This window comes from Perissodus microlepis, chromosome 4 (assembly GCF_051167445.1).
Source record: "Perissodus microlepis isolate ML-2025 ecotype Zambia chromosome 4, ASM5116744v1, whole genome shotgun sequence".
In the NCBI taxonomy this organism is placed as follows: domain Eukaryota; kingdom Metazoa; phylum Chordata; class Actinopteri; order Cichliformes; family Cichlidae; genus Perissodus; species Perissodus microlepis.
Window position 1 is genome coordinate 15,823,962 of NC_140464.1, and position 14,090 is coordinate 15,838,051.

The window sequence follows — 14,090 nt, forward strand, 5'->3', positions numbered from 1 at the left end:
CACTTTAACAGAGAGGCTGATGAATGCATATGCAAATAAGAGTTTGGTTAACACATATTTAAAGAATACATTTGAGAAAACTTGCAATGCAAAATACAAAATGTGAAAAACACATTAAAGCCCATTTTCTCTCTTTTTTTCGCACACCGAGCCCGAAATAAATTTGCAGGGTTTGTTCGCATATCAAAATGGATTTTTTCCTGGCTGCTGACAATAATTTGGGATTTTTCTGAATAATAAATAAAGATATAATCCCCTCTCTAAAAAAAAAAACTCTAATGTTGACAAATCGAAGCTTCTGAATCTTGCTTCAGCCATTATTCAGATTTCTGTTTTTTAAAACCTGTGAAATTAGCATACATTTAAAAGTCTAATTCCTTATTTGCATCTTTAAAAGAGCCGTTCGAAACACTTCGAAAAAGAACAAAAAAAAGTCATGTTCTTGGTAAGTAACCAGCTCACGATAAACCAACACTGCAGGAACTACAAGACGTGATCGCAGATCTTTACAGAGGTGATGTTAATTAATGCCCGCTCAATTGCCAACAAGTCTTATATTTTAAATGACTTGTTCTGTGCAGAGACGCTTGATTTTATGTTTATCTCTGAGACGTGGCAGCGTGAGAATGAAGTCTCACATCTTTTAGAGCTTTGTCCCGCAGACTGTTCATTTCTCTGTGCACCTCGGATATCTCGACGAGGAGGTGGAACAGCTGTAATTTTTAAAAAGACATTTTTATGCCAGATGATCTCTTTGAGCTGTTACAATTCTTTCGAGATGATCATGATAAAAATTGGAAGAGATCAGCCCATGTACGGTATCTTAATTTATCGTCCACCTGGGTCTGCTGCATCTTTTCTGGCAGACTTGCAAGAACTTTTAACTTCCACTATTAAACTGGGCAAGGTCATCATTGTTGGAGACTTCAACATTCATGCAGAAGACTCATCAAATAGTACCATTAAGGAGTTCCTGAGCATCATGGACTCTTAATTTTGTTCAGCATGTATCAGGCCCTACTCACGCTGCTGGGCATACTCTGGACATTTCCCTTGACCACGTGAATTTAAATGACGTTGTTTTTAGCGACCATAAGTCAGTCTCTTTTAATGTGTCTGTCAACTCGGAGTCTCTTCCCCAAGGTTTTATTAGGCGCAGGCGCTTTATTGATGACTTTGTTATTTCTAAACTTCTTTTGACGATGTTGAGCTCCATAATAACTCTTTTAATGACCACTGTCTTGCCATTCTCAATCAGGTTGCTCCTTTTAAAACTAGGCATTGCTCTGTTAGTTCCCGCACACCCTGGTTAAGTAATCAGTCTTGTGGTCTTCGACGCTCCTGTCGAAAAGCAGAGCGTCTCTGGAAGTCCACTGGTCTGGTTGTCTATCATGAGCACTTCAAAGATCTTCTTCACTTATATAACAAGTCCATGAAAGAGGCTAGATCCTCTTATTTCAATAATCTTATAAATCGTCATAAGAATAACCCAAGAATTCTGTTTGATGCTATCAACAGTATTGTTTCTCCTCCAACCATGCTATATTACTTTCTGATGAAGATTGTAATACTTTTCTCCATCACTTTGTAAATAAGGTGATGGACCTGAGATCCAAAATCTCAAGTGCCTCCCCTTATGAAGACGCCCCATATGGAAAAGATATATATAAATCTTATAAAGTTTGTATCTGTCTTGTGTGAAACTTGTATGAAAAGCATACAAGAGTGAAAACAGATGTAAGATCCCTTGAAAAACTATATAAATGGAACTTGTATGTTTTGGATACTTACTAAAACAATATATGAAAGTAATGAGAAAGTGGCCACTTTCATGAGTAAATCATATAAGTTTTTACTATTTCTTTTCCATATGGGGCCCCTCGGTCTTTTGGGTCATTTACTTCCTTTTCTCTAATCACACTTAATGACTTAATTACAGTGATAGGTAAAATGAAATCCTCATCATGCTCTTTAGATATATTGCCTCCCTCTGTCCTGTCTGGGACTCTCACCAGCATTGGTCCTGCATTGCTATCCATTATCAACAGTTCACTGAGGCAAGGCTGTGTTTCATCTTATTTTAAACATGCTGAGGTAACTCCTCTATTGAAAAAACAGAATCTAGATCCTAGCTCTACCAGTAATTACCGGCCTATTTCAAAATTGCCATTTTTAAGTAAATTACTGGAAAAAATTGTAGAAAATCAGTTCAGGTCCTTACTATGCAGATTACAGATTTTTGACCCTTTTCAGTCTGGCTTTCAAAAGCAGCACTCCCCTGAGACCGCTCTCTTAAGGGTCTATAATGATTTATTAATGGCTTCTGATGCAGGGGATTGTTCTGTGATTATTTTGCTTGACCTCAGTGCAGCCTTTGATAAAATTGCCCATAAAATCCTACTTAACAGGTTGAAGGTTTTGGCTGGCATATCTATATCTGCCTTAGACTGGTTTTCTTCCTACTTATCAGACAGGACCTTTTCTGTTAGGACTGACAGGTTTACCTCTAACATTGCCACCCTGACCTGTGGGGTTCCACAGGGCTCAGTTTTGGATCCATTATTATTCCATTATATTCTTCCTTTAGCTAGCATTGTTCAATCTTTTAGCGACATCTCTTATCATTTCTATGCCGATGACATTCAGCTGCATATGTCCTTTAAGCCTCACCAGCTGGAAAGGCTGTCCACCCTAGTCCAGTGTTTAACTCAGATCTCTGATTGGCTTTCTAACAATTACCTTGTTTTAAACAAAAATAAAACAGAGACCATGATTGTAGCTCCTTCTGAACTACATTCTAAAATCAGTCAGGTTCTTGCCTCTTTCTGTCCTTCTGCCAAGTCAAATATTCGAAATCTTGGAGTAATATTTGACTCTTCTCTGGGCCTGGACTCACATGTAAAGTCTTTGTCTCGTTCCTGCTTCTTTCATTTAAGGAACATCTCTAAACTCCGACATATGGTTTCCTCGGCTGAATTAGAAAAAATTGTTCATGCATTTGTCATCGCGTTTAGATTATTGCAATGCCCTGTTTACCAGCTTGGATAAATCATCTCTTTCTTGCCTCCAAGCTATACAGAGCCTTTCAGTCTGTGGCACCAAGGCTGTGGAACAGTTTACCTCCACAACTACGTTTGGCTGACTCTGTGGAATCCTTTAAAAAGCATTTAAAAACTTAATTATTTAAACAGGCCTTCTGTTAATCAACACTTTTGAATTTTTTTGAATTTGCATTATTTATATTGTCTATTTTATTATTTAATGTTTTCTTTATTTTAACCTTTGTGCACAGCGCTTTGTGACTGCCTGTCTACAAAAAGCACTTAATAAATCTTACTTGTATGCCAGATATGGAATATTGTCACAAAAGTTCATGTCATTTAGTAGCGATTATAAATCTTGTCTTTGTCTGTTGAATATACTATTATACAAACACTAATGCTTAAAACCATCTCTACCCACTATCCTTTTTAGTCTCCCATCTGTGCGCTGTAAACGGCCAGTCTGGTGTTGGGGGACGACACCTCCACTGCCTCGCAGAGCTATTTTAAGAACTGCTTGTGTTGCTTCTTCACTGTGAGAGTCAGGTCAGGGACTCCTTGGCTGATGTGGCAAATAAAAGCGGGCGTAGTCCGGCTTTCGTGTTGGTCTATGATCGTGATGACCTCTCTTCATTTGCGTTCGACTCTTCTGATTTAGGTCACGGTGGGAAATGTTTGGATTCTTTCCCAGCTGACACGCTCTGACTCGCCCTCTGTGCAATATGCTGTATGTAAGCAAACAAAGTCCAGTACAGTTTGCGTAATAGGGCCAGGGTGCCCGTGATGACTGGGACCTGCGTTCTCCTCAGAGCGAGCAGCAGGGCATGAAACAAGGTGCGTCGTGTGTTTACCTGCTCTGAGCTTTTGTGTGACTCTTCAGCCTATAGTGTGCTCGGCGACAAAACCTCCTCAACCTTTGTGTCTTTTTCTGTTTCTCTCCCTCCGCTCGCTTTAGCTGCTCAGACTATTCTCCCCTTTGTCACGGTTTGCTTGCACCCTACTCATCCAGGCAACTGTGCGCATCACAAGTCCACAGAGTGTGAGTGTGCGTGCACTCGTTAGTGAGTGAGGCCTCTGTGTATCTCGGTTGTTAGTGACAATCAATTGCGCCATCATCCCCCTCCCCCGCCATGCACCCTGCGTTCATCTCCGATCTCTCTGTCTCACTCGATTTATCTTCCCGCCGTCGCCCTCCCCTTTCAGTCCCTTCGCTGACTCGCTTCTTCTTTTAATGTCCTCTCTGTTCTCCTCTCGCAACCATTTTTCACCCAGTGGGCTCACGTCACTCCTGCACGCCTGCTTTTATTTCTTTTCTTTTCTGTTTGTTTATCAAAAGGTAAAATTTCTTTGCGGAAATGAACTTTGCAGACTTTAGGCGAGGTCACGCCGGGCTGTCCTGAACACCCGCCAGTCACCTTGTTATTTAATTACAGGGATGCACTTAATAGGTTGGGATTAACTAGGAAACAACAACAACTTGGTACTGGCCCTAAAAATCCAGTGTTGACTAAAATTCCCACCTTTCCTTTAGCAGCCCACTTCTCATGTTCCCTTTCTGTGTCTAATAATGGATAGCAGAGAATTTCTGTGGAGTAGATGCACTTTGAATTGAAGCAGGATGTTGGTATTGGACAAGGATGTTTTTGTGTATAATATTGATTAGCAGACTCTACATTACAAAAACATTGCTTTATGTAGAAGTCGTCATTGAACACCTTTTACGCGGGCCGCTGTGCCCTGTGCCCTGCGCTGACATGCTTGTTGCCCTGTAGCCTGTTCAGCCTCTTATGTCATTATGTTACCTTGCTGCTTTTAACCTCCCTCCCTTTCTCTGAAGTCTCCATAGGGCTGGCTTGAGCTGATTAGAGAGGCCATGCTTGCTTTGATTAATTGGATGAGTCTCGTCTCCATGCCAGTCTCCTCCCGTCTCATAGTAGTGGCTAAAACAAACACACGCAAGGCGTTTAATGGCAGTGGAGCTTTGATGACAGGAAGTACCCGAAACTGTGGGTGTGTCAGAAAACACAGTGTTGGTGTGAACCTGAATAGCACTCATCTTAACAGCAAATCTTATGTCTACAGAGGAGAACAGTACCTTAAAATGTGTAGGTGCGTGCAAGCGTGCTATGTTTTGCATTGAGTGTGCGATTTTTATTTATTTATTTTTGTCTTTTGGCTGCACCTTGCTAAAACCTGCCTCTGAGAAAACTTGGAAACGTTGCTCCCTGCTCACCTTGTCAGCCTCCATAATGCTTTAATTCGTCCTTCAGGCTCTGATGACAACAACAACCTCTCCCATCTCCATGACTCTGTCTCCCCACTTAATTTGTCTCCTCTCCATGCTCTCCTCTCACTCTCATCCACTTCCCCTCATCTTTTTCGTCCTCCCTGTTTTCTCTCTCCTCCTGTCTTTAAGTAAATTCTGCTTCAAAAGCTTGTCTCTGAAAGGTCGTCTGCTGCTTCCGCAGACCCCCTGTGGCCTTTCATCTTTCTTCTTTATGTTGCTCTTTTTTTCCCTGTATCTGTCATTTTTTTGTTGTTTTTATTCGATCTGCTCTGCCCCTAGCACTTACCATGGCAGAACCAACAGCACACACGCATATACTGAAAATGACACACACAAAACCTATTGTAGCTCAGCCAAGTGAATGGCTGGCTGGGAAAGTCAAACGCTCTGTTATTCCATCCCGGCAAATGCAATCTCTGGAGATACAGTGCCAACCAGAGAGCCCCTAAGGGGCACCGAGGCTTTCTCAGAAATGCAGACAATCACACAAGCTAACTGCTATGTTGTCCCTCTCCCGTCCCTCCTTCTTCCATTACAGACCTTTTTTTTTTTTTTTAACAACCAGCTGAAAGCCCCAACACCAAAAAGGCTGCATGGTGTTGTGTGCACAAACAGCATGTTTGCACATATGTGTGCTCTGACTGTTTGATCATGCTAACCAAGGATGAGGTACCAATATGGGCGATGTGGAAGAATAAACAAGCACAATAACTCAATAACAACGCGAGGCCTCATTCAGTGAAATCATTGCATGATGAACGACTGCGGTTCCACTGTGTCGACTACACAAAAGACGCCTTGTTTCTGTGATCGCTTCAGCTGAACGGCCACTTTGTGGTGTCATTATGACCCGTATATTGTTTTGGATTGGTGAGGGAAAGTGTTTTTTTTTTTTTTTTTTTTTTTTTTCTTCATGTGAATGTTTGTCTTTTTTAAGGTCAAATAAGGTCAACCCTTTATAAAATCTCTTATCTTTAAAACTGGTCTTAAAATGCTGCTGCCTTTGTTTGTATTGGCAACATTCAGGAAGTCATACTGGTATATGTGGATTCTAAATATCACGTTTTAGTTTGCATCCAAATATCATGTCATGTTTGAACTTTGCTCACCTGTAATGCTTTATTTTTATTGTACTGGAAACTTCAATGTTTAAAAAGAAATCTCATGAAAAACCGCCCAGAGAGTGAGCTGGCTTGGGGGAGGTTTGAGCTCTTGGAGTGCTCCTTCTTTTGATCCGTTCTCATTTTCACCTCTTTTCAGTATTTAACCCGCTGCATTCTTCCCCCTTTGGAGGGTGGAGTTAAACACAGCTGAAATGTTGATGGCCCTTCTTCTTGAGACTTGTGAGCTCTGAAGTAACCCATTAATCATGTTGCCATAGTGGGATGAGTGACTGGGTGCTTGTAAGACAGAGCGGGAGAGAGATAGAGGCTTGGCCTGAGAGCAACTCGGTCTTCCGGCTACAACCTTACATAATGAGAGCTAATGGGTTGGGGAACATAGACATACCTGTCCAGTCCACTCACATTAGGGTGAACAGAAAGCTGCAAGGCTGTTCTTTTCTGTCTCAAGTACTGTGTGTACAAGGAGTGCATTTAGAGCTCGTGGGGGTCTCTGCAGTTGTCACATGAACTCGAGAACTCTTTCATCAACAGCACCTCGTGCAGGAATGTGTTCAGTCAGTTTAACTGGGTAGACACTTCTTTAACTTACCATTTATTAGTTGAGGGCAGTTAGCAACCAATAATTTCATGATGCATAGTAAAAATCTTGAAGTGTTTAGCCATTAATGTATTTTGTGCTGCTGGGTAACAAATGTAATAGTTTAATCTATACTTTTATCTACTTGGCTGTCATTCTCTATGGGTGTCAGTTTTCTACTGCTTATCGACTACTTCCAGTAGTTTTCCGCTCAGACCATTTTGTTCAGGCCTGCTCAATTCTGTAATTAAATTGCAATGTAATTTTTTTCCCCATTGGTTGATCTCATCTTCCCACCTATCCCCTGGCTACTGCAGAAGTGGCCCTCAGGGTACTTATACGTCTGGTTTGAAATCACTGATTAAATCGAATTGCCAGTTTGTACTACAAACACTACAGCCTCCCTCCCCCCTGCACTGATGCACTATTGCTTCATTGTTTTTTATTAACCACGTGTTCCCACTGTTTCTCTGTTTTTCCCCCCAGGCCGTGAGCCCTGTGCAGGGTGATGATGAGCAGTCAGGGCGGCAGCAGCAGGGGAAGTGGCCAGCATGCTGCCACTCCGCCCCCTCGTCACACCCCTGGACCCAAGCTGCAGGTCCAGCGTTCCCACTCTCGTGACACCATCACCATACACTTCTCTGCTCTGGGGAAAGAGGAAGACGATGAGGAAGAGGAGCTCTTTGGGATACCCGCTGGATCTGTTAAAGACAAGTCTGTCCTCGATGGTACAGGGGGGCTTCAAGGTCCAGCTTCAGCAGCTGATGACCGGTGTGTTGCTACAGGCTTGGAAGCAAAAGAGGAACTGCTGTTTGAATCTGCTGGTGCAGACACCCCCTCGGGACCTGCTGTTCTCCCAGTTTTATCTACCACCTTATCTGTGCAGCCCTCAGACCCTCAGCCACACACGCACTCTCCTGCCTTGACTATTAATCCCACATCCACCCTCTCCTCCAATCCTCCTGCCAGCTCCTCCTGGCCGTCTGAACGGCTCCCGGTCAATCCCTCGCCCGCAAGCTCCAGCTCCTCTTCACCATGCAAGTCTGCAGCACTGTCATCCTCCAAGCCTTTTCTTAGTCTGGTTAGGTCTTTGTCCAATGACGTTGAGTCTCGAGAAACTGTCCCTTCACTTTCCACCGTAGCACCAACCCACGCACGTCATCGACACTTAATGAAGTCTTTTGTTAAGTCTCTGTCCACGGACGCTTCCAAGGCTGACCATTCGGAAGGGCCTCTTCAGCATCAGCAAATACAGCCATCCCATCGGCCTCCACCTCGCAACATGCAACTCTTCAAACAGTTCTCCCAACCCCGTTTATCCTCCAGTCCTGTCATCGTCACTCAAGCAGGTGGAGACTCTAAAACAGCCCCCTCCTCCCCCATCATGTCTCCAGATGGTAGGTCCTTCTTCAAAGTCCAAGAGGTGGAGGCCAAGATAGAGGATACCAAGCGGCGGCTATCGGAAGTGATGTCAGACCCTCTGCAGCTTTTTAGTAAGATAATGGGGGATGAGTCTGGTACGGGGTCTGCTGGAAGTGCTGCTTATCGTGCCAAATCGCTGTCCTCCAGCGCGTCGGAGCTCAGCGGAGTAACGGCGGTAAATGGACACGGAGAAGGTGGCAACAACTACAGCATCAAAGAGGAGGAAGGGGCAGAAGGAGAAGACGAGGAAGAAACCCCCACAGCTAAGGGCCCAGAGTCAGGTTTTTTCTCTTTCCCGTCACTCGCGCCAGCCCTCACCCAGGCCTCATCTTCTGCCCTCCACAAATCTCCCTCTCTCACTCTGGGCCGCTGTTCGATGTCAGCCCTGGTAGCTCGACAGGAAGACGAGGACTTCTGTGAGCTGTACAGCGAAGACTTTGAGTTATGTACTGACACAGAGACACCGGACGGTGATCGCTCTGGGTCCCGGCAACCCCATACTGGTAGCACTGGTTTGTGTAGTGAGCTCGATCCAGAGGAAGAGAGAGCCGAAGAGGAGGCCGAGACCTTACCCTTGACTGGTCTCATTATTTTAACACAGTTGGTGTATTGGTATTTGGTGCTTCCTGTGCCACCCTGTGTATGCTCAGTAGTGCACGGGATAATAGCGGGGTTCGCGTTGGCCTTGCTCGTGCTTTGGCTGTCATCCCCTCAGCCCTCCTCATCAGCGAGCAGAAAAAGGAGGCGAAGGATAGAGCAGTGGAATGTGGCCCAGCTGGATATTAAGGAACCAGGGATATTCAAGGTAAAGGCAAAATATGTGACTTCAAAAGTAAACTTGTGATTAGTTTTCCCAAGTGTGGTGCCTATGTTCAGTTTGTCCTTACTCTGAAGAAGACTATATGTTTCTACTCTGTTATTTCAGTTGAATTGCCTTTGTTAACACAGTGCCCTTCGGGAACAAAAAGGTAGGAGTTTGGATGAGAATTCAATCTGTGCAGCCTGTTGGGGAATCACGAGGTTGTGTTGCACTTCTTCTCCAGTGATGGCTCCAGTTTTTCTTTAAGCGAAACATTTTAATGACAGCACCACCGTTTGCTCCTTATTCTCGAGTAACCTCAGAAAATCAGAAGAAAAATCTTTAGTAATTTGACAGAGTTATGCAAGCATGTGTATGTGTGTGTGCCTTAGTGGGTACCAAGCGATTGCACAGGATAGCCTGATGGCTACAGGCCACAGCTGTTCCAAAAAGAGGAGCTCTGCAGAACATGATACAGGCAGATGAACGACGGCCCCTCGGGCACACAAGTGTGGGGAAGCGGTCCAACAAGCTTTGTCTTTTTCTTCATACTTGTCTTTCTTTGGGAATACACAAAGTCTCAAATGCCCCACTTTATCTTTTGCTGTGTTGCATAAATTTTAAGCAAGAATGTCTTTTTAAATCAATGGTATGTGATACATAGTGGAGATTCAATAAACTGCGTTTTTTGGCACTTTAATGATGGTTTCATTTTTTATCTCAGGAGGTTACTTAGTTAATTTGAGCAAATTAATTCTCTGGTTTTAAACTGAAAATCTGATGTGTGTGTATAAAAGACTGTGCAAAAGTCTTGAGAGGTGACTCGAGTTTTACTTCATTGTAGCTGAAATGTCTTCTGCTTCTCTCTCGCAGGGCTGGATGAATGAGATCCACAGCTATGACCCGGAGACGTACCACGCCACCCTGACCCATTCTGTTTACGTCCGTCTAGAGGGCTCCGTCCTGCGTCTGTCCAAGCCCAACCGGAACATCTCCCGCCGTGCCACACACAATGAGCCTAAACCTGACGTCACTTACATCAGCCAGAAGATCTATGACCTGACTGACAGCAAGGTGCGGTGGCTTAAACAAACCTTTTGGTCATGGAAAGAGAGATTTTTGCTAACACCACTCAAAGACGAGGGGGAAATTAATGTGTTAAGTGTGTGTGCGTCTCCTCAGTGTATTACTGTGCCTGATGATAAGCTTAACATTTAGTGACATCGAGCACACGTCCCGTCACATTTGCCTTTGCCCGACTGCATGCTCGCTAATAGGTCATGCTCAGTGACAATCACAGCTTGTGACTCGTACACTGTGTGTAAACGTAGAGTGAATATCACAGGTCACTGACCTTATATACACAGTTGTGTATCTTGTGTACTAGCGCGCTGATTCAACAGTTTTGCATATCTCAAGGCACAGCTGACATTTCTCATGTCAGTGTATCACAGAGCAAAAGGTTTCATCATGCACCCTTAACCTACTCTTCTTCTCTGGTTTCCTAAAGTGCCCTTTCTCAGTTATTATTGTAGATACTTAGTGTGTAGTTTATTCAGACACTCGTACAGGAAAAGCATCCCTGAAGGTCCAATTTCTGCTCATGGTGTTATTGTTTTGAGTAATCTGAGATCCAATACCGCTCCAACCCATTACAACCACAGGGATGAATGAAATGCTGCTGTATGTATTAGAGAATTGTTGGCCTATAGCAAGAACAAAAGCAGAAGTACATGAACCTTTCCAGCCCTGAATGGTGCCAAATCTTGGTTACTTATCAACAGAAAACAGGCATATTCTTACATTTATTGCCACCAGTTGTTTCCACTCATACCCTCAGGTATCAATCTGCCGCATAAAAATGTGAACACTTTTTCTCTTTATCTTATTTTCTTTATAATCATTCTGTTGACCTAGAAACACCAATAAAGAAATAAAGAAATCACTCGTGTTCATGAGATTGATTTAGTGAAGTCAGTCTTTATACCCCACAGATATACCTGATGCCTCAGAGCCTGGCTAGGAAGAGAGTTTGGAACAAGAAATACCCCATTTGCATTGAGCTGGCCAAGCAGGATGACTTCATGTCCAAGGCCCAGGGAGAGAGGCCTGAAGCTGGGGAAGAAAAATTGACAGTTCAGAGTGAGAAGGTGGAGAAAACGGACAAGGGTGAGAAGGCAGAAGGATCAGCGTCAGCAGAGGAACCCAAAAAAACATCCTTTGGAGGCGGGGATCTGACTATCTACCTTTTCGGGAGGACAGGTCGGGAAAAGGAAGAGTGGTTCCGTAGATTTCTTCTAGCATCCCGAATGAAATCAGAGGGAAGAGGTGGCAGTCTGCCTAGCATCTGCAAGAATGGTGAGCTTCACACTCTCCCAGATCAAGGTGCAAACACACACACACACACACACACACACACGTAAAGCATTTGTTATCCATGTTCTTTCTTTCTTTTTCTTTTTTTTACACACCTGTATTTGCACAGACACGCGCCATTCCTCGATGTCAGAATAGCCGTTCTATTAAGTAGGCAACTGCGCAGCAATCAGATCTGTGCATAAGCCCCAGCTTAGGGACTGCCAATCCCCTCAACTAAGTGAACCGATGAGTGTGGTGGGTCAGCAGGATTACAAGCACAGAGCATCAGCGTATTATAGCATCACTTTCCACAGTGGGATGTAAGCCTGTGCGGAGGAGGCCTTATACAAAGAGAAATGCCAAAATTGTGTGGGTCAGGAGATAAAGGTAGTAAAGGTAGGGCTGGATTACTGGAAAGCAGTGTACAGCATGCTAATTCAGAGTGCTGCAGTCTACTGTGAGAAAGGAATACAAAAATAGCTGACAGCTATCTAAGGCTAATTAAATTTTGAGCATTTATTATTATTGTATACAAATCTGGAATCACTAAAAATGTTCTGTGTTCAAGCGTAATTGTGTCAAAACACCCCCTTCACATCCCACATTTCCTTCCTTCCATTTGTAGCCTTCTTACCCTCCCACAGTCGCAGTAGCAGCATTCAATCTGTCGGAGGCCTGGAGGCTGACAGCAGGAGCAGCAGCCGGGGAAGCCTGGAGGAGCTGTCTCAGTCTCAGTCTCGTCACAGAGAGACCACCGCCGCTCTCTCCTGTGGCTCTACCGCAGGCTTGAAGCAGAAGATGCTGTTGGACTATAATGTCTACATGGCCAAATACGTGAGTCCCCAGGTGCCGCCTAGAAGCCCGACTGCCACTGACAGCGCTGGGAACAGCCCGGATAGCAGCCCCCAGACTACCAAAAAGGTAGGAGACAGATGGATGCATGTCAGGCTGAATAGAAAAAGATTGTCATCCAAAGTGGGCATCTATCAAAAGCCCCCCCTGGGGTCTAAACCACAATATCAACTAAATCAGTCTGTTGTCACCTGAAGTTACCCCAGAGAGAACCACTGGCAACTCAGTGAATCTCACTGAAGGGTTGCTGGGAGCAAACTCAATATATCAAGCTCAAGCTTGATGCACAAAATGATTATAGATATTCAAAACTGCCGTTCATACATGTATGTGTGTCCTTTAGCTGCGTAGGAGTTCAGAGGAGACTGTGGAGCCTGAGGCCTGGGTAAATGCATTTCTGGGAAGGATATTCTGGGACTTCCTGGGAGAGAAATATTGGGCCAATGTAGTCTCCAAAAAGATCCAAATGAAGCTCAGTAAGATCAGGGTGAGTAGTAGTAGCAGCAGTAGCTATAGTTAGTAATATCCAAATGCAAGAAGATTTCTTCAAGAGATAGAGATTTGTCTTTGCGTTGGCTGTATTTGTATCTTTTTCCGTACATGTTGTCTTTTAGCTGCCATATGTTATGAATGAGCTGACTCTGACAGAGCTAGACATGGGCTTCTCCATTCCTAAGATCCTCCGTGCCTCCAAACCTTCAGTGGACCACCAAGGTAGGAAGAAAATTACATTAGGTGTGTTATTTCTTTACATTTTTGTGGGTGCTTTCAAGATTTCTTATTTTTATCTTACTCGAGCCACTTATTAATTCTGTCTTTTCCCCAACCCGTCTTCTTCACCTTTCATACCATATCTCCATCTTATTCCTCTTCTCGCTAGATTAAGCCATAACCCCCTACCCTCCAACACTCTGTCCTTCTCTCCTCTGGAGTCTAGCCTTTCTGCATGTTTGCTCTATTAAGCCACAGTAATTAAACCTCATGTCTTGGCTCCCCCTCATCCATTACTGAAACACTGACTCACCCAGCCTGCTTTAAGCCTGAGCAAAGGGACTAGTTTGACACAGAAACAGAGCAGAGATGTGTATTAATTCCAGCTGGTTTAAGGCAAAAAAAGAGATTGTCAAAAGCTTCAGTCATTTGGGGTGGGGTTTTTTTTTTTTTTTTTTTTTTTTTTTTTTTAAATTTGTCATTTCTTAAAATATGATGATTATACACTTGCTAGCCATTTTGTTAGGTATTGTTCAATTGGTCGAATGCCTCATTAGCCAATGACATGGCAGCAACTTAGTACATTTAAGCATGTGGACATGGTCAAGATGACCTGCTGAAGCTAAGGCTATAATTGACATGAGCTCACCAAAATTGGACAACAGAAGAAAAATGTTGAATGCTGAAGACTTCACTGGATTCAAATGGCCTCCACAGTCACCAGAGCTCAAGATCTCTGGAGCACCTTTGAAACCAAAATCTGTGAGGAATGTTTCCAGCACCTTTTCGAATCTGTCTCATGAAGAATTAAGACCCTTCTGAAGGCAAAAGGGGGTCCAACTAGTAAGGTGTACCTCATAAAGTGTCCAGTGAATGTAAATGTCATGAGGAGCCGCCGTGTTAAAATTTTTGTTTATCA

The 14,090-nt window shown here is 43.7% G+C and overlaps 1 protein-coding gene across 3 annotated transcripts in view; it reads left to right on the forward strand.

Moving 5' to 3' along the window:
* tex2 (testis expressed 2) overlaps positions 1-14,090 on the forward strand; it is a 32,847-nt gene that overhangs the window by 11,495 nt on the left and 7,262 nt on the right. For all 3 annotated transcript variants that reach the window (XM_084926053.1, XM_084926052.1, XM_084926055.1), the window contains 6 exons: positions 7,516-9,256; positions 10,124-10,324; positions 11,245-11,608; positions 12,234-12,529; positions 12,804-12,947; positions 13,075-13,174. In XM_084926053.1, the coding sequence (XP_084782179.1) occupies positions 7,538-9,256; positions 10,124-10,324; positions 11,245-11,608; positions 12,234-12,529; positions 12,804-12,947; positions 13,075-13,174 (2,824 nt within the window). In that variant the 5' untranslated portion in view covers positions 7,516-7,537. The remainder of the gene's footprint in view (positions 1-7,515; positions 9,257-10,123; positions 10,325-11,244; positions 11,609-12,233; positions 12,530-12,803; positions 12,948-13,074; positions 13,175-14,090) is intronic.